Genomic DNA, 20,482 nt, shown 5'->3' on the forward strand with positions numbered 1-20,482 from the left:
CCTCGCCTGAGGCAGAGAGGCTGGCGAGCTTTCCTGTTGAGCTCCAATTATGTGTGGAGTTTCCTCAAGTGGACGGTTAATGATCCTTCTGAACAGATTGTTTATGCTGAGTGAAGCCCTTCAGAGCCCGCTCCTCCCTCTCTGCTGCTATTCCCAGTGTGCTCAGCTCCATCCTCCCCATAGGCAGAGAAGAGCTATGCACACCCACCATCAGGAAGTGCAGTGAGCTATCCCACCACCAGTGAATGTCAAGGGCACATGGCTGACCACAGCCCCCCAACCTGAGGCCCCCAGACAGGGTTCACTTCATCTGTAGTCCCTTTGCCCCAGCATAGCTGAAGGTTTGGAGATGGTACGGTTACTGGGTGAGCACCTTGCCAACTTGTGACTCCTTGTTAAATGTGATTTTTCCTGCTTAAAACCAAAGGATAGGAACAGAAGGCTGGGAAGTAGGACTGGTGAGGTGACTCCTCAGGTGAGGGGGCTTGCCACCAGCCTTAGGACCTGAGTTCAGTCCTGGAATCCATATGGTGGACAGAGAGAACCAACTCCTCCAGGTTGTCCTCTGACCTCCACATGAGCATTGTGGTACTGCTGTGCATACGCTTACACACACACAATATGTGTATGTGTGCACACACCACATACACACAAATAAATTAAAATGAAAAAAGAACTTTGAAATTTGACTTTTTTTTCCCCCAAGACAAGGTTTCTTTGTGTAGGCTGTTCTGGAACTCACTCTGTAGGCCAGATTGGCCTTGAACTCACAGAGATCCACCTCCCTCAGCCTGTGAGTGCTGGGATTAAAGGCATGCGCCATCACCACCTGGTTTTGACTTACTTTTTAGGTATACTTTGGGGTGGTGGGTTTGTCTCTCAGATTCAGTGTGGCTTCAAATAATAGGGAGCAGATGTCAGTGGCTCCAACCAGACAGTGGTATGTTTGTCCTTCCCTAGTGATGATCGTAGAATCCCGGCCACAGCTGTGTAGCTTGTTCCAGGCCAGCAGTGGTTAGCACCGCACATTTAACAGTCCTCGCCTCGTCCCCGGGCTGGCACTGGTGTCACTGCTCGCTAACAGATGATGAGCTGAGGGACAGAAAGCGGTGCTACGTCCAGAGTGACCGAGACAGTGAGAGGCACAGCCCAGACTGAGTTCTGCAGCCTGGCTTCAGAGGGAACCCTTCACCACGAAGCACGGCAGGCGGTAGGTCTGGGAGGCAGCCCGACCCTGTTGTCTCCGGGGCCTCCACTGTCTCTGTTGCTCTGCTCTGTGTGCTCGCCGGCCCCGCTTGTAGTGTGCTAGAATGCTAAAGCGACCAGGTTGAAAAGGACCCCAGTTTACTAGAAGATTGGACACAGTGGCACACATCTGTAATCCCAGCCCTTAGGAGGCAGAGGCAGGAGGATCATAGGTTTGAGGACAGCCTTGATGGTGTAACAAAACGCTATCACAAAATAATAATAAATAATAAAAATATTAAAATTATAGAATTTTAAGAAATTATTGGGGCTGGAGAGATGGCTCAGATGTTAAGAGCACTGGCTGCTCTTCCAAAGGTCCTGAGTTTAGTTCCCAGCACCCACATGGTGGCTCACAACCATCTATAATGAGATCTGGTACCCTCTTCTGGCCTGCAGTCATACATGCAGGCAGAACACTGTATACATAATAAATAAATAAATCTTTAAAAAAAAAATCAGGGCCTGGAGAGATGGCCAGAGGTTAAGAGCACTAACTGCTCTTCCAGAGGTCCTGAGTTCAATTCCCAGCAACCACGTGGTGGCTCACAGCCATCTGTAACGAGATCTGGTGCCCTCTTCTGGCCTGCAATCATACATGCTGTATACATAATAAATAAATAAGTCTTTAAAAAAAAAAAATCATTGACCTGGCGAGATGACCAGCAGATGAAAACACTTGCTGAGCAAGCCCAGCCACCTGAGTTCAGATCCCCAGAACCCATGGAAGATGATGCCAGATGTGGTGACGTGTATCTGCAATACAGCATGCCTTCAGTGGGATGGGAAGGCAGAGACAGGAGAATCGCCTGGAATATGCAACAGGCAGGAACAGGAGAGACCCCCCCTCAGCAGGGTGGACGGAGGGAACTGACTCCTGAAAGGTGTTCTCTGCCTGCCACAGCTGTGTCCCCCACATGGGCACGCAGCTGAAAATGAAAACAGCCCTGGAGAGAGAGCTCAGTAGTGTGCCTGTGCTGAGTCCCTGGATCAGTTCCCAGCACCCATGTGGCAGCTCACAACCGTCTGTAACTACAGTCCCCAGGAATCCACATGGTGCACAGATACACATGCAGGCCAGATACCCACAAAATAAAGGTGAATTAAGGGTAGACGATGACTTAGCCACATTAGAGCATTTTTGTTTTTCATTGTTGCTCTTGCAGAGACCCAGGTTCAATTCCCAACACCTACATGGTGACTCACAATCCTCCATAACTCACGTTCTAAAGGATTCTGTGCCATTTTTGGCAGCTGGGCACCAGGCATGCACATGGTGCACATATATGTATTCATATGTATAAAGTAAGAAAATCTTACTTTAAAGTAAAAAATCTTACTTTAAAGTAAAGGGTTAAAAAAATAAAAATAAATGATTATGAAGCTCTGTATTTTCCTTTGGGAAATGTGTGAGGAGAGGGGGTGTGGTCTTGTCTGAACCTCGCACCCCTGTTTCATACCTGGGGAGCTGTTGCCAAGGATGGGTTAGTGAGTCTTGTGCCCACTGGCGAGGAAGGAGCTGCCAGGAGCCCAGGCCCTGGAGCCGTTCTCTGGGCAGTATTTGTGATTGTGAGCGGTGGAGGCAGACTGGGTTCACACCCCTGGAGGAATCCAGACGAGTGGAGGCCCACTGAGCAGGAGTGAGCTAGAGGTCTGCACAGAAGCCTGGGGGACCCTAGGAACATAATAGGGCACAGCAGGAAGACTGCGTGGAGTCTGCTGAATAACGCATATGGCCTTCCAAAACTACTGCATAAGAGTTCTTACCTTAGAGAAATGATATTTCTTAGATTTTAATTTCTCTGTTGGATCTTTGTATGTTATCTGATTCTTCATTTCTGTAAGGTTAGTATTGTTTTACAAAATTTTTATTGATTTTTGGTGATAAAAGGTCAATGTGGCTCCCCCTCAAAAACAGTGTACTTTTTTTTTTTTTTTTTTTTTTTCTGAGACAGGGTTTCTCTGGGTAGCTTTGGAGCCTGTCCTGGAACTCTCTCTGTGGACTAGACTGGCCTCAAACTCAGAGATCTGCCTGCCTCTGCCTCTTGAGTGTTGGGATTAAAGGCGTGCACCACTACCTCCAGGAGAACTTAAAGAATGAAATCCTTTCTTCCCAGCACCTGGGGAGCAGGCACAGTAGGCCAGAGGTGTGTTCTGTTCTGCCTCTGCTCGGGAAGCACGCTCGGATGCCACGTGGGCAGCAGTTGGGAGTCTCCCGTGAACAATGTTACTCCTTGCTCTCCCATTAAAGCCATGACATGCTTTCTGCATCATACTGCATTATAAATGCAGCTCATCATTCCTGAAAAACCTCATCTAATGTAATCTGTGTGCCTACTGTGTGCAAGGCATGGAGGTTATCACTTTACAGATATTAACTCTGGCCATCCTAGCTTTTCTGACGAGTAGTCTACTGTCTCCAACATCGTCCGTGTCCCGTCCCGTCCTGTCCCGTGTCCGTGCCCCCCCCCCCCCCCCCCCCCCCCGTCTGTGCTGTCCCTAAGTAGCCCTTGATGTTCGTAAAACCTACAACAGAACAGTTCTTGGGAAGGTGAGATGGCTCATCGGGTAAAGGGGCCTGCTGCCAAGTCTGAGGACCCGAGTTCAATCCCCTGGACCTATGTGTTAGGAGAGAACTGGCTTCCACAAGTTTTCCTTTGACCTCCACATACGTGCTCTGTCATGATACACGCAGAACGGGACTCCAGGAACTGTTAAGTGTTGTGAAGCCTTGTGGATAAAGGTCTCTGTAATTCCCATGGATGAAAGGATGGGATTCTGAATGTGTTTTGTCAGTCAGCTGACCGCGTCTCCCTGGCACAAGGGAATGCATGCAGTGGACACTTCAAACAGTGCTGATGGGTCTGAGGAGAAAAGCTGCCTTTCGTGCAGAGCCGAAGGGCATAGGCAGGGAGAGCTGGTTAAAGATGCCCCACAAAGGGGACACCCTTGGCCTTCTTTGAGTTTCTTAGTCTCCTCTGCTTGGGCCTTGGAGCAGACAGCCTCTCACCCCTGCTACTAACTGGAATCTCCGTGCGGAGTTAGTAGACATTTGGGCTGGAGAGATGACTCAGTGGTTAAGAGAGCTTCCTGCTCTTCCAGAGGACCTGAGTTCAGTTCCAGTACCCACAACTGCCCTGCCTGTAACTCCATGCAGGGATCGGACACCCTCTCTGGCCTCTGCATGTCCCTACACATACATGGCATATAAACATGCGCGCATGAACACACACATACACCCGCTCACACACACTCACTTAAGTTAGTAGTCCTCTCTAAAAGAGGCCCTGTGCTCAAGCTTACCGACTCTTTCTTGTAACTCTTGGTATCCTTTTGTATGCTATGGCTATTATGGTCTTGCTGAGTCTCCAAGATGGTGATAGTAGAAATACAGTGTTTCTCATTTGTCTACAAAACTCCCGTGTGTGTGTGTGTGTGTGTGTGTGTGTGTATCCTGTATCAGTGAGAAATACCAGCATGATGGAATTAAGTCCCAGAGGCTCCCACATTGTGCTAAGTCTAATGGCAGCGTTCAGGGAGTCCGTCCCTATGTTGAACAAGGGCTCCTACCCAGCTGTCCTATGAGCGTGGTAGACAGTTCACTGAACATCTGTAATCAAAGAATTTTTCCAGACCATTCCTTGGGTTGAGCTCGGTGTAGCTCATTGAGCAAAAGTCCTGAGTGGTCATTTTCTTAAAAATCTAAGTGGTAAATGCCAAGGAAGAGCAAGGTGTGCTGGGCTGGAGTGAGAAATGGCCCGGTCAGCGTTACCATGAGATCTCTGGGAACTACACGAGGCACACCATGGACCACAGTAGATTTTTACGTAAGGCTCTGGATTTTCTTCACCTTCTGTTTTACAGAAGAGGATGTGGAGAACTTTGATGTGACCAACTTGTCTCAGGACATGCTGCGAAGCATTGAAGCGGACAGCTTTTGGTGTATGAGCAAGCTGCTGGATGGGATCCAGGTGAGCGGCCCCAGCCAGGGCCAGGGCTCCCTTAGCCTTCTGTGTCCGGCAGGGCCATCCCCTGCCAGTGCCCCTCTGCCCCTCCTGTTAGGTTCACTGGACAGTGATCTGAGGAGACCACCATGCTACACTAGCTGTCCTCAGAGAGAGCCCTTGCTCTGTACTGATTCCCCAGATCCCGTGGTCAACCACCGTACCGGGCTCCATCCGCCTTCCACCCCGTGCTGCAGTTTTATGAATCCCTTTGTTTTCTAAAGCCTGTCACCAGCTGTTAGCACTGGTGAACTTTCAAATACGTTTATTCTGTTTTTAGTCGTGTGTCTGTGTGTGGGTGTGTGCGAATGAGGGCAGGTGTTCGTGGAGGACAGAGGGATTAGGTCACTTATAAATGTGCTTCAGGGACCGGGGAGATGGCTCAGCTAATAAAGTGAACCTGAGCCTAATCCCTGCCACTGGAGAGGTACCACCCTCCTCTGTGAGCTCCAGTCTCAGTGAGACCCTATCTCAAAAGACAAGATGAGGAGTGATAGTCAAGATTACCGTGGCCTGTGTAACACACACACACACACACACACACACACACACACACACGCACACACACGCACACGCACACCCCAGATCAGCAATGGCAGCAGGGCAGCCTGTGTCTGCATGAGCTCTCGGTGTGGTAGGCAGCTGGTCTGGACACTCTGACCCCAGGCTCTGTGTCCTTTGCAGGATAATTACACCTTTGCACAGCCAGGGATCCAGAAGAAGGTCAAGGCACTGGAGGAGCTTGTCAGCCGGATCGATGGTAGGTGGAGAGGCCCAGACTTCTCCAGCAGTTGCCCAGGGTGCCCCCCCCCCCCCCATCCTTGCCGTGACCCCCTGTCTTTGCAGCACTGACTCAGCAGGAAGGCTGTGAGGTCTGCCTTGTCCCAAGGTCTGTCCAACCTCATTTCTGGCACTAGGTTCTCAGTCCCCCCGCGGCTCTGCCCTGGTCACCCCCTCCCCTTAGTCCACAGCCCTGGTCCAGGCCGTTTGCTGTCTACACCTCCTCCTAGAAGGACTTACATTCTCTTGGTCCTCTTTCATGGACTGGTTTTCTAGAGCGGTGCTCTGGCCATGCCCCTCTTCTGATTAGAACCACCAGTGGCTTCCCATTGCCTTTAGCACCCACCTTTGGGGCTGACCTTGTCTGTCATTCGGTGACATCCTAGGCTTCATGTAGGCTCCCCAAATCTGGCTGGCACCCCAGTGGGACCTCCCACACTCCGCTGGGAACCTCAGTACAAACCCAGCCCCCACCCAGGCAGGGATCTGGGAGGAGCAGGTGCTTGGAGGAGTGGCCAGGAAGCCCTGGGGTCAAGGGTTCAGTGGCCAGAGAGATGGGGGTGGGGCGGGGGTGTTCCCTGCATTGTGGACCTGGCAGGGGACCTGTGACCTGAGGTCTCTTAGACCAGTGAGCTTGGAGTGGCTTCTGCTTCCTCCTCCTCCTCTTCCTCTTCCTCTTCCTCCTCCTCCTCCTCCTCCTCCTCCTCCTCCTCCTCCTCCTCCTCTTCTGTTTGTTTTGTTTTGTTTTTTGACACAGGGTTTCTCCGTGTAGGCCTGGCTGTCCTGCAACTCTCTGGCCAGGAGACCAGGCTGGCCTGGAATTCAGAGACATCCTCCTGCCTCTGCCTCCCAAGTGCTGGGATTAAAGGTGTGCATCACCACCACCACCACCACCACCACCACCCCCACCCCCGGCTGTGGTGGCTTCTTAAAGCCTGCTGGTCACTGCAGACCTCTGTCCTGCGGGACTTTCTGCTCCCGCCCCTCTGGCAGATCCTCCCTCCTTCCACGCTCACTGCTTCCTCAGGTTCTCTTACCGTGCAAACAGTCTTGGTTTGTCTTGCTCCCTCTGTCTTCCCATGGCCTAGGCTTCCACTTTCATGTGTTCTCACATTAGTGTTGTGTCACGGTGGATGGAGTGCTTTTCCCTTGAGTCTCACCGCTCTGCCCCAGCTGCCAGCTTCCAGAGAGGCCCATCGCTTCCCTGAGCTTGTATGTGGCGCATGCTGGCCTCTTTTGAGGGGCTGAGTGGCTTCCCGGGTTAGCCATCAGTTGGATATCACTGGGTAAAGTCAGTGGTTTCTGCTGCTGTGTGTCTTTTTTCCCCCGTGGCCCAGGTCAGTAAAGGCATGGAACTTAAAAGTAGTGGAACACTGGGCCAAGGAGCTGGTTCACTCAATTAAACTTTCTGCCAAGCCTCATCCTCATAGTAGGAGAGAGCAAGTTGTCCTCTGACCCCTCCAAGACCACACACACACACACACACACACACACACACCCCAGCCAGCCAGCCACACACATACATAACCACACATACCCCAACCACACACACATCAACCATACACACAAACACACACTAGCCAACCATACACACCCCAACCACATACACACACATCAACCACACACACATATACACACCAACCACACTCACACTAAATAAATGTGTACCACATCCTTGTTTCTTGTATACTTTCTCATTATAAAAACTTTAAGACTGCAAGAGCTGCAGCAAACCCCACAAGCTGTGGGTGCCTTTACTCCCGGAGTCATCTTGCTGGCCCTCATTATCCCATTTTGTAAATGAGAAGACGGTGATTTAAAACCATCCGTCAAGGGGGCTGGAGAGATGGCTCTTTGGTTATGAGCACTTGCTGCTGTTCTAGAGGACCCACGATCAGTTCTGAGCACCCGCATGAGGTGCCTCACAACTGTTAATAACTCCAGGAATCTGATGTCTGACTGCACTCATGTGCACAGACCCACATGCAGACACATGATAAAAACAATGCAAGTAAATACCAGAAACCCCAACCACCCAGCGTTACTCCCAAAGCCGTCATCAGGATAGGGACCAGCTTGTTTAACTTGCTCAGGGTACTGTACATGTTCAGGGGCAGGAACTAAGTGCAGATGGCAGCTGATTTCTACTGAGTGTGCAGAAGAATCTCCTCCCTCCCAAAAAAGAAAAGAAATAATCAGGTGTGGTGGTGCACGCCTGTAATCCCAGCACTCAGAGGCAGAGGCAGGAGGATCTCTTGTGAATTCGAGGCCAGCCTGGTCTACAGAGTGAGTTCCAGGACAGGTGCAAAACTACACAGAGAAACCCTGTCTCCACCTTTGTTGGCCATCCTTACCGGTCTGGCCCTGCCCTGAGGTGTAATGAGGCCCAGCAGCCAAGTTCACCTCCCGTCCCTTGCGTCGTGGCCGGAGCAGCTCCTGACTCGTGTCCCTTCCAGAGCAGGTACACAGTCACTTCAGGAGGTACGAGGTGGAATACCTGCAGTTTGCCTTTCGGTGGATGAACAACCTGCTGATGCGGGAACTCCCTCTGCGCTGCACCATCCGCCTGTGGGACACCTACCAGGTACGGAGGCACCCTTCCTCGCCAGCTCCCGTGGCCAGCTCCCCGTGGCCAGCTCCCCGTGGCCAGCTCCCCGTGGCCAGCTCCCCGTGGCCAGCTCCCTGTGGCCAGCTCCAGTGGCCAGCTCCCTGTGGCCAGCTCCCTCTCAAGTGTGGTGGCTTGAAAGTCTCCATCTGCCTTCAGTTGTGTGTCTGCTGTCATAGAACGGGCGCTGGGCTGGGTGTCCCACCTCGATGGCTCGGACGTGAGGCCCACCGTGGGCTCCTGTTGGGGCTCCGAGCCCTGCCTGACTCTTCCTTTCTCTCCCAGTCTGAGCCCGAAGGGTTCTCGCACTTCCACCTCTACGTGTGCGCGGCCTTCCTGATCAAGTGGCGGAAGGAGATTTTGGATGAGGAAGACTTCCAGGTGCGTGGCCGGGGGAGTGAGTCCTTGGCGTGTGAGGAGAGAAGGTGCTACCACAGATGCTTGTCTGGGAGTGGAAGGGAGGGGTACTCAGGGGAGACTGCCCTCCAGTGGGCAAGACGTCCCCGGGGCCTGAGGTCTTCCCAGTGAGAAGGATCGTTGTCCCCAAAAGGCTGGAGAGTGGCTGCCCAGACCCGAGAAATCCCTCATTCATTCATTGGCAAGGGTTGATTCCAGACCTGCCCCGAGAGTCACCATTGAGACCCAGGGCATCCTGGGAAGAGAAGCAGGCAGAGGGCTGTTCTCACAGCCCACGTGCTGAGGGAAGACAGGCAGCTGACAGCTCTGGAGGCTCAGAGATGCCGGGTGATCAGTGTGCATTGCTTCAGGGTCCTGCACAGTCCAGCAGGGGTCCTTGGTGTAGAAGGGAGACTACAGTTTCAAATGAAGTAGTCAGGGTAGGCTCGCCGAGAAGGTAACATTTCAGCAAAGGCTTGAGGAGGTAAGGGAGCAAGCCGTGCGGCCGCTAGGGTAGAGGGAGTGGCCCGTGCAGAGGCCTTAAATCAGCTGCATGCCTGGCTGTTGGAGGATTGTGGACTGAGGCCTGAAGCATGGCGGCCAATGGAAGAGCGGGGTGAGGTCAGGTCAGAGACTCAGGAAGGCCTTGGCAGCTGCTGTGAGCACCCCCGGGTTCTTAGGAGTGGGCATGATCTTAAAGACCGCTCTGGCTTCTGGGTAGCCTCTGGATGTGGGGAGTGTGGACACAGCAGCCGCCCTGGACACTGCAGTAATTCTCCAAGGGGCATGTGGTCATGGGTGGTCATAGTGGAGGGAAAGTGGCCGTGTTTGGGGCCTTTTGCAAGTAGAGCCCAGGTTCTTTGATGGGCTTCTGTTTTAGTTAGGTTTTTATTTATTTATATGTTTGTTTGTTTGTTTTCGAGACAGGGTTTCTCTGTGTAGCTTTGGTGCCTGTCCTGGATCTAACTCTGTAGACCAGGCTGGCCTTGAACTCCCAGAGATCTGCCTGGCTCTGCCTCCCGAGTGCTGGGATTAAAGGCATGTGTCACCACTGCCTGGCTCTAGTTAGGTTCCTGTTGCTGTGAAGCGACACCATGACCACGGCAACTCTTATAAAGAAAACATTTAATAGAGGTGGCTTGCTCACAGTTTCAGAGGTTCAGTCCATTATCATCATGATGGTGTGCAGGCAGGTATGGTGCTGGAGCTGAGAGCCCTTACATGTTGACTCAGAGGCAGCAGGAAGTCCACTGACTGTCACACTGAGGGAAGCTTGAGAAAAGGGACCTCAAAGCCCGCCCCCACAGTGACACACTTCCTCCAACAAGGCCACACCTCCTAATAGTGCCACTTCCTTTGGGGGCCATTTTCTTTCAAACCACCACAGCTGGGTTTGGACTGACAGAGAGAAATGGATCAGAATGACTCCTGGGTGCAGTGGGGTACATGTGTAGGGAGAGCAGGGATTTGGTGTGGAGAATGTTGAGTTTGAAAGGTCAGACTGGGTGGTGGTATGCACTGTAATGCCAGCATTCAGGGAAGTATCGGGTTCAACTGTATCTTCGGCTGCATAGCAAGTTTGAGGTCAGCTGGGCTACAGGAGGCCCTGCTGCAAGAGAAGAGAAAGAAAAGGAACTTTAAATATACAAGTGGAGATAACTAGGCCAGTAAATGGGTAGATGGTGGTGGTAGTGTCCCAGGTTCTAAGAGACACGGTGGACTGGACACATGAGTTCAGAAACCTTTGGTTTGGGGCTGGGGAAAGGCTCGGCAGTTAAGATGTCATGACTGCCACGTGCAGTAGCAGGTGGGCCGGACTTGCCAGGCCTGCCCCTAGGAGTACAGGGTGGCTGGGCTGGCAGTGGAAGGCCTAGAAAGGCCTCTGGTGCCTGTGCAGAGCCTAGAAGCTGATAAGCAAAGGGACTCTCGGGAGAGGCTACGCAAGAGCCTGTGAGGGCCGAGATGTCCACTTTCCACCTGACCTAATGCGACTGACAGCGAGCCCTTCCCCGAACTCGTCCCCAGGCTGAGCTATGCCCGGGGTTTGCCAATAGAGGAGCAGTCAGTGAAGCTCCAGCCAGCCATGCGGAGGACGTCAGCAGGACTGGGTCCTGAGGGAAGGCTCTGTGTCCTGGCAGGGAGCACAGTCCGCAGTCCAAGGGAAGGCTCTGAGAGGAAGAGGGAGAGGAAGAGGGAGGGGGAGGGAAGGACGCCGCTCTGTGTCGCTGGTGAGGCAGGAGCAGAACAAAGCTGCTTTTTTTTTTTTTGGGTTTTTCGAGACAGGGTTTCTCTGGGTAGCTTTGCGCCTTTCCTGGAACTCACTTGGTAGTCCAGGCTGGCCTCGAACTCACAGAGATCCGCCTGGCTCTGCCTCCCGAGTGCTGGGATTAAAGGCGTGTGCCACCACTGCCCGGCCAAAGCTGCTTTTTAAGAAGAGTTTGTTGATCGTAATGCTGGAATTAAACTCAGGCCCTACTCGCTAGGCAAGTGCACTACTCCAGGAGCTGAGTTCTGGGGAGACCTTGGGGTTTGTCTAAGACGGGGAAGTTGACCCCGTTTACCACATCCACAACCTCAGTCCTGAGGTCGGGCTCTGCTTGTCTCTCCCTGGCCTGCTCTGCTCACTCTTTGGAGATGGGCTGGCAGGGGTGTGGGGGTGAGGGGGGAAGTGACTCTGGTCCCACCCCATCTGGGAGTCAGGCTCCACTAGGCACCAAATCCGTAGCTAAGGTGGATTTTCAGCCCTTCCAAGCCAAGGCTACACCAGCAATAGCAACCGGGCCTGGAGAGCCGAGAGATTAGCTGCAGCCTGTGGTTTCTGCCCCCACCCTTTAGCACCACTGAGGCAGGTTGTGGACGTGGGACTCGGGAAGACTTCTCAGAGGTAGTTGATTCAAACCCTGGACGGGAAGTCCTGAGTTCTGTGCCCCGGGAAATTGACAGGCCTCCCGTGGGTAGTGCTGCCACCTCCCGTGGGTAGTGCTACCGCACCTTAGCACAGCCAGACATGCACGAGCTCCTGGGGCAGGAGGGAAACATCTCCCAAACCAGAAATCCAGAAGTGTGCGAGCTGTGCCAGACTGTGGGCACGCTGGCAGACCGCTCCCCTGAACAGAACAAGTAGCTCACTGAGAAGCACTTAGTTCCGGCCTCACCCGAACCCAGCAGAGGCTGGCTGCTCGCTCTGTGGTCCAGGAAACCATCTTGTTCACTCTAGGACTGGCCAGGGCAAGTGCCCTCTGGCCTCACCGCTCAGCTCATGAGGAGAAGCACTGAGCGAGGGGCCGAGGCCTAGGGATCAGAGTCCCTTTAAAGGCACATAAGAGAATCAGCAGGGAGTCACTGGGATGGTGTCAGGCAGCCTCAGGGAAGCTGTGTGTGCAGTTTTAGATAGGGTTTCATGTAGCCCAGGCTGGCCTCAGACTGACTATGTAACCAAGGTTGGCCCTGAACGACTCTCCTCCTCTTCCCACCCCACCTGCCCCGCCCCACCCCGCCCCTAAGCTCCCAGAGTGCTGGAACTGCAGGTGTGCACCACCAGGCTTAAGCCAGTCAGAATTCTTAAATAAAACAGTGCAAGGCGATGGGATGTCCTAGGCCTCAGGCACGGAGTGTGTGTAAATAAATCCATCCTCCACTGCCCAAGTGCAGTCACAGACATTTGGTAAAGTGCCACTCTGAATCCTGCCCAGAAGAAGGGTGGAGGGAACCCTGGGAATAGAGGGTTTGCCTGAGAAAGGCCAAAGCTCTTAGACATGTGAACAAGAGCCATTAAGGGACCGTTACCATGTCCTTACCTGCTTAGGAAGGTGTGTTAGGCCCCTGAGTCCACCCCATATCCACAAAGAACACTTGGATATTGCAGTGATTCTATACATGATGTCTTAATCAGATAGGTTTTGTCGCCTTTTCAAAAATAATTTATTTTTATTTTATGTGCATTGGTGTTTTGCCTGCATGTATGTCTATGTGAGGGTGTTAGATCTTGGAGTTAGAGACAGTTGTTAGCTGCCATTTGGATGCTGGGAATTGAACCCTGGTCCTCTGGAAGAACAGTCAGTGCTCTTAACCACTGAGCTATCTCTCCAGCCCTGTTTTGCCACCTTTTAAGTCCATTTTCTGTTAATTCCTTCTAAAAAGTTTTGGTTTTTTTGAGACAGGGTTTCTCTGTGTAGCTTTGCGCCTTTCCTGGATCTTGGTTTGTAGACCAGGCTGGCCTCGAACTCACAAAGATCTGCCTGCCTCTGCCTCCCGAGTGCTGGGATCAAAGGCGTGCGCCACCACCGCCCGGCAGATTTATTTAAAAAAAAATTTTTTTTTGTTTAGGTTTATTTATCTAATGTGTATGAGTGCCTTGCCTGCACGTATGCATGTACCACATATGTGCTGGTACCTGTGATGTTCAGAAGAGGAAGGGCATCGGATCCCTTGGAGCTGGAATTACAGATGGTGAGCCATCACCCATCACGTGGGTGCTGGGAACCCTAGAATCGTTTGCAAGAGCAGCCGGTACTCACTCCTCTGGCCTCCGTCTGCTCCTCCTCCAGCCCCTCTTGGCCCTGCTCCCTTTCCTTTGGGAAGCTTGGGTCCCCAGCAGGTGCCTGAGCCAGTGCTCTCTCTGAAAGGCAGTTGCCGGCTTCCCTCGGTGAGTGCCCTATAGACAGACAGACAGACAGACAGACACACACACACACACACACTCACACACACACACACACACACACACACACACACACACACACACACACACACACACACACACACGCCCGCCCGCCCGCCCGCCCACCCTGCCCTAGGCACCTGACAGCGCACCCTGCTTGTGGCTCCTGAGGAACTGCTTGGTAGAAAATCTTCAGTCCAACTCTGGCAAGGCCTCTCTGTCACCCAGGCTAAGAGCACCTGACTTGTGACCAGCACCTCTGTCCCTTGGCTGTGGTTATTTGGCTTCTCCATCTTTATCTGAAGACTGTTTTCCACTTTTTGTAACGTTATGCTAAGCTGAGGTGGGGTGAGAACAGGGAGAGGTGGAAAGAAAGCTGCAGTTCCAAGCGTTGCCACCAGGTGGCAGAGTGGCTCCTTACAGCTAATCCTCTTTGTGAGGGAAGAGGGATAAGCGCTTGACCAGGGATAGGATTTATTCAGAAGTTTCTAGAAAGCTTCTGCTAAAGCTAGAGTTAGAACTCAAAGGTGGCTCCCCTCCCAGAAATTGCACCCTCCTCCTGCGCACCACTTCATGTTGGTTAGTTTTGTTTGCAAGTTACGTAAAAGCATGGAATCATTATGAAATACTAGAAATGTCTGGTAAGAGGGGGTGTAGAGGAGGGCCAGTGAGATGCTCAGCGGGTAAAGGTGCTTGTCATCAAGCCTGACTGAGTTCAAACTCTGGAGTCCACACAGCAGAAGAGGAGAACCTATTCCTGAAAGTGGTCCTCTGACCTGCACACTCTACACCCGAGCATACATCCGCACAGTATAAACAAATCTAAAGGAAGTTTTTGAGACAGGGTCTCCTTATGTAGCCTTGGCTGTCCTGGAACGTGCTATGGAACTCGCTGTGTAGACTAGACTGGCCTGAAACTCACAGAGATCTGCCTGAGGGGATTAAAGGCATGTACCACCACACTTGGTTTAATTTCTGATTTTTAAAATTTAATATTTCATGTGTGTGAATGTTTGCCTGCGTGTCTGTCTGCGTACTACGTGTGTGCCTGGTGCCCGTTGGAGGCCAGAAGAGGATCCCCTGGACCTGGAGTTACATGGTTTTAAGCCACCATGTGGGTCCTGGGAATCGAACCCAGCTCCTCTGGGAGGACAGCAAGTGTCTCTGAGCCAGCTCTCCAGCTCACCTCTCACTGAGAACTGGGGCTCACCATTAGGTTAGGCTGGTTGGCCCCCGCCCCACTGTCCTCCCGTCTCTACTGCCTGCAGTGCTGGGAGTGTAGACATGAGCTTCCCCCAGTGCTGGGATCAAACTCAGGGTCTCCTGCTTCTGAGGGGAGCACTTTACCCCAGCCCCGGGACTATTTCTATAATTAGAAAAATAAGAATGCCCCAGTTCGATTCCCAGGACCCACATGGTGACTTAAAACCATGTAACTCCAGGTCCAGGGGATCCTCTTCTGGCCTCCAGCGGGCAGCAGGCACACACGTAGTACACAGACAGACACACAGACAAAACGCTCATCCACAGAAGGAGACAGACAGGACCTGAAACAGCAGCAACAGCAATGGGATGACTAAAGTCTCATGTTCACGGTTATTTTGATACCTTTCCTTAAGGGCTACCCCATCCTTTTAAGGGCTACCCCATCCCTCTAAGGGCTACCCCCATCCCTTTAAGGGCTACCCCATCCCTTTAAGGGCTACCCCATCCCTCTAAGGGCTACCCCATCCCTCTAAGGGCTACCCCATCCCTCTAAGGGCTACCCCATCCCTCTAAGGGCTACCCCCATCCCTTTAAGGGCTACCCCATCCCTTTAAGGGCTACCCCATCCCTCTAAGGGCTACCCCATCCCTCTAAGGGCTACCCCATCCCTCTAAGGGCTACCCCATCCCTCTAAGGGCTACCCCATCCCTCTAAGGGCTACCCCCATCCCTTTAAGGGCTACCCCATCCCTTTAAGGGCTACCCCCATCCCTCTAAGGGCTACCCCATCCCTCTAAGGGCTACCCCATCCCTTTAAGGGCTACCTCCATCCCTTTAAGGGCTACCCCATCCCTTTTAGGACTACCTCTATCCCTTTAAGGGATACTTGCATGGAGTTGTTTGTGGGGCCAGGGCTGAAGCTGAGTAGTGGTTGCCAGGTGGAGGAGAAAAGAGAGTGTCCCCAGTGACAGTGATGGGAACAGTGGGCCGTGATGAGCATAGTACAGGTGGATGTGGCCGGGTGGATGTGTGTGCAGAGGGAGCAGTGGGCAGTAGCTGGACGGAGAGGCTGAGAACTGGGCTCACCTTTTGGACCAGGTGCTGTGATTGGAGTGTTGGCAGCAGGTAAAGGCTTCTGCCAGTTACCGGTGAGATTGGGGAGGTGTTAAATGCAGGGGCTGCACTCTGCAGTCTCAACAGGAATGATTTTGAATGAAGAACCCAATTGAGGATCTAACAAAAGGAAAATAGGTAGATAAATGAGCATGTAGCTGTGTGATGGCCTGCTTCCTTTGAAATATTCATTTGTGAAGGCTGAGTGGAAAACCATGAGGATTATCACACACATACACACACACACACACACACACACACACACACACACACGCACACGCACACAGACCCCACCAGGGGCCATGCTAGTTTTCTTTGTATTGCTTCAGTTTTAGTGTAAGTGCTACAGAAGCAAGCACAAAGGTCACCATTTGTGATAGTGCTCTGACACAGTTGTGCTCTGACGCAGTTGTGCTCTGACACAGTTGTGCTCTGACGCAGTTGTGCTCTGACGCAGTTGTGCTCTGACGCAGTTGTGCTCTGACACAGTTGTGCTCTGACACAGTTGTGCTCTGACACAGTTGTGCTCTGACACAGTTGTGCTCCGCAGTCCAGGCTGGCTTGGAACTTGTAGCCATCTTCCTGCCTCAGCCTTCCAAGTGCTGGAACTACAGGTGTGAGCCACCATGCCAAGAAAAGACTACACTTTGGTTTGGTTTGGTTGTTGTGTGTGTGTGTGTGTGTGTTTTCTGGGAGCTGAGGACCAAACCCAGGGCTTTGCACTTGCTAGGCAAGCGCTCTACCACTGAGCTAAATCCCCAACCCCGGTTGGTTGTTTTTGTTTTGTTTTGCAGGGATTAAAGGCGTGTGCCACCACTGCCTGGCAAGATTATACTTTTTTTTTTTAAGTGATTAAAAAAATAGCTTACTATATGAAAAAATTGCAATGAAAACTTGTAAATAGGAAACATATGAATCTGGGCATAGAACACACATCTGTAATTCCAGCTTGGGAGGTGGAGGCAGGAGGAGCAGAAGTTCAGAGTCATCCTTGGCTACATAAAAGCTTAAGATGGGACTGGAGAGATGGCTCAGTGGTTAGGAGCACTGGCTGTTCTTCCAGAGGTCCTGAGTTCAATTCCCAGCAACCACTTTGTGGCTCACAACCATCTGTGATGAGATCTGGTGCCCTCTTCTGGCCTGCAGGGATATATGCAAACAGAACACTGTATACATAATAAACAAATAAATCTTTAAAGAAAAAAAAAAACCTTAAGATGAGTCTGGGATACACAAGACCTTGTCTCAAAAGATAAAGCAGGGGCTGGAGAAATGTTCAGCAGGTTAGAGCAGGTGCTGCTCTTGCAGAGGATCCAAATTTGATTCCCAGCACCTGTGTCAGGAAGCCTACAGCCTACTATAACTCCAGCTCCACAGGATCTGGTGCCCTCTTGTGGCCTCCATGGGAACCTACACTCACATACACATACACACAATTAAAACTAAAATCTGGGGGCTGGAGAGGTGGCTCAGTAGTTGAGAGCACTGGCTGCTCTTCCGGAGGTCCTGAGTTCAATTCCTAGCACCCACATAGTGGCGTAAAACTATACAGAGCTCAGAGCTACACAGAGAAACCCTGTCTCAAAAAACCAAAAATAAAATAAAATCTGAAAAAAAAATCCAAAGTACAATTAAGAAACAGCTAGATATATGAAATCAACTGAAGGATTACTCCCAGAGTAGGCATGTGCAGTTGGAAGCAGCGGTTTTGTTTGGTTGTTTGGTTGGTTTTTCAAGACAGGGTTTCTCTGTGTAGTTTTGGTGCCTGTCCTGGATCTTGTTCTGTAGACCAGGCTGGCCTCGAACTCACAGAGATCCGCCTAACTCTGCCTCCCGAGTGCTGGGATTAAAGGTGTGCGCCGCCGCTGCCCAGCTCTTTCTACCATCTTTATTGTGGTCATTCTTTGCTCATAGTATTTTGAAGAGGTGGGTGTTAGTGTGTCAGAGACGGGGGTGGGGGGATGGGGGGGTGTTGAACTTCCTGGACTGAGCAAGGGGCCCAGGACTGCATGATGTTCAGAAGGCAGAAGGCTGGACCCTGGGGGTCATGTGGCCCAGGAGGAAGGCCCCACTCCAGGCCCTGTAACAGAGGGTCTCCTGGGCCTGGGCCATAGACTGCAGAGACGAAGGCCTCCCTCCCCTTGCAGGGCCTCCTCATGCTGCTGCAGAACCTGCCGACCATCCACTGGGGCAATGAGGAGATCGGGCTGCTGCTGGCCGAGGCGTACAGACTCAAGTACATGTTTGCAGACGCCCCCAACCACTACCGCCGATAGGTGCTGTCTCCCCCTCCGGGGACCTGGACTGCCCCCATCTCTGATGGCGATTTCATCACTGTGGCCACTGTGCAAGCCGTGGGCCCCGGCCAGGAATTACTCCTGCTGTACAAAGCTCACCCTCCGCCGCCTCCGCCACCGCCCAGGTCTTCACCTCACAGCATCCGCCACGTTGTCTCAGGATGTGTGTCTGGGACCACTGTCAGTATTCTGTGCCCTGTGGATGGGCCCGACTCTGGGAGAGGCAGAGGAGGCGACGATTGTCTTTCCCTTCGGGAGACCCTGGACAAAAGGAGGGGGGCTCCAGGTCTGCCCCACACTGTCCATATGTGTACCTGCTGGCTCTGCCCAGGACCCAGCGGGTGGTTTTGTTTTTCTTTCTTTTTTCTACATTTTCATGCCCGAGGCACAGGGTATTAGGCTCTCGGCCGTCGCTGTTTGTGACTCATCTAGTCTTGTCACAGGTCAGAGACACTATGTTTTCGGAAGACCCTGCTGCCCCGCCCCTCACCTCCTCCTGCCCCAGCTGAGCCAGGTCACAGGAGTGAGTCCTTCCTCCTCAGGGGGAGGAGACACCATCTTCAGAACCCTGAGGAGAGGCCTACACTCAAGGGCTAGGAATTGCGTTTTCCCTTTCCTCCTCTATGAATCTTACATTTGGTGTGCGTGTGCGTGTATGTGAGTGCGTGCGTGCGCGCGCACGTGTGTGTGTGTGTGTGTGTGTGTGTGTGTGTGTGTGTGTGTGTGTACAAGCCCATCAGCATTTTGTCACGTCTGAATTTGTGTTCAGACTAACCCATCAGAAACAGTTGGGAAGGACCTGAGGGACCAAGCATCTGATGGTCCCTCTCAAGGGACCAGGGCAGGGGAGGGAGAAAGAGAGTGGTTTGGTTTTATGGTTTTTTTTTTTTTTTTCCTTTTTTTTTCCCCACCCCTCTTCTTTCTTCTTCTTTTTTTTTTTTAACCACCCCTTCAAACCCTTTTTCCAGGGTGAACCACTCCAAGATATTATGTATAAATTGTGTTATTATGTATATGGGTAAAGGTGTACAAATCTATGTCCTCTTTGTAGCAGATATGATTTTATATTTATAGTGTGCATTGACACGTGAACGCAATCCAGGTTTAGATGAAGCTGCTGGGTGGGTAGCTTCAGGGGGGGGCCTGGGGCCTGGAGCCATCTGGAGCAGCGTGTGGCCAGCGACAAGCTGTGCGTCCATGTTTCAGCCTCCGCCCTTGCCCGTCCTGCCTCGCCGTCCCTCCTTGGGCCTCTGTGAACACCTAGCCCGGCCTTCCCCTTTTCCACTGCAGAGCCTCCCCAGGAAGGACTGCAGAGGCAGACGCCCTCCCTCAGGTTCTGTGTTCCCAGCCTCTTCACCCGTGGAAGTCAGCACTGTGGTCAGGACAGCTGGCTGACAAGTCAGTGCCAAGAGAAGGGACCCCTGTGTGTCCCCAAGGTGGGGGCCTCCTCCCAGAGAGCGGCATTAGGTGTCCCCTGTCACCATCACACTCCCCACAGCTCACGAGATGTCGACCCATGCTCGGGTTGTGGTGTTTGGTAGTAGAGAAAGGGAGGATGGAGGCCAGTCCGTCCGTCCATCCGTCCGTCCGGGCAGCCAGGCAGTGCCCCTGGGGTGACACCCCTAAGCTCACTTGCCCGTGTTGTTCCGCCGCAGACCACACCTGCCCCGAGTTAGGTCCCTCACCCAAGCTGTTTCTCAGGCGTTCTTCCTGTTCCCCGCCCTCCCCTTGGTGTGCCTCAGACTCCTCCACAGATGTGAGGACTCGTGGCCCGCCCTCAGATTAATTAAAGAAAGACACTTGTGTTCCCAAGTGGTGGTTTTATTTTTTTAGTTTTATGTTTGTATGGGAAATTGTGGATAAAGTGAATGGATTGTAAATAAATGGTGTTTCCTCCTCCACGTGAGCTTTTGTCTCATGAGTTCATGTAACCTGGAATGAAGTGTCCTCTTTTCCTGGGTCTTTCTTGCTGGTCCTGTAGAGTGGGGTGGGGAGGGCTAGAGAAGTGGTCGGTGGTTAAGAGTGCCGACTGCACTTCCCAACACCCACCTCAGGTGATTCACAGCTGCCTGTAGCTCCAGCCCCGGGGACCTGTCACTCCCTCTGTCTTCTGCAGGCACTGTCCTCATGTACACACACACACACACACACACACACACACACACACACACACACAC

General features: G+C 52.3%; 1 protein-coding gene across 1 annotated transcript in view; it reads left to right on the plus strand.

The window, feature by feature from the left end:
* Tbc1d22b (TBC1 domain family member 22B) overlaps positions 1-18,963 on the plus strand; it is a 61,046-nt gene extending 42,083 nt beyond the window's left edge. The window contains exons 9-13 of the mRNA XM_059281622.1: positions 5,110-5,216; positions 5,934-6,009; positions 8,486-8,613; positions 8,920-9,015; positions 18,156-18,963. Coding sequence (XP_059137605.1) covers positions 5,110-5,216; positions 5,934-6,009; positions 8,486-8,613; positions 8,920-9,015; positions 18,156-18,284 — 536 coding nt within the window. The 3' untranslated portion in view covers positions 18,285-18,963. The remainder of the gene's footprint in view (positions 1-5,109; positions 5,217-5,933; positions 6,010-8,485; positions 8,614-8,919; positions 9,016-18,155) is intronic.
* Positions 18,964-20,482: the final 1,519 nt, after the last annotated feature.

This window comes from Peromyscus eremicus, chromosome 16_21 (assembly GCF_949786415.1).
Source record: "Peromyscus eremicus chromosome 16_21, PerEre_H2_v1, whole genome shotgun sequence".
Classification (NCBI taxonomy): domain Eukaryota; kingdom Metazoa; phylum Chordata; class Mammalia; order Rodentia; family Cricetidae; genus Peromyscus; species Peromyscus eremicus.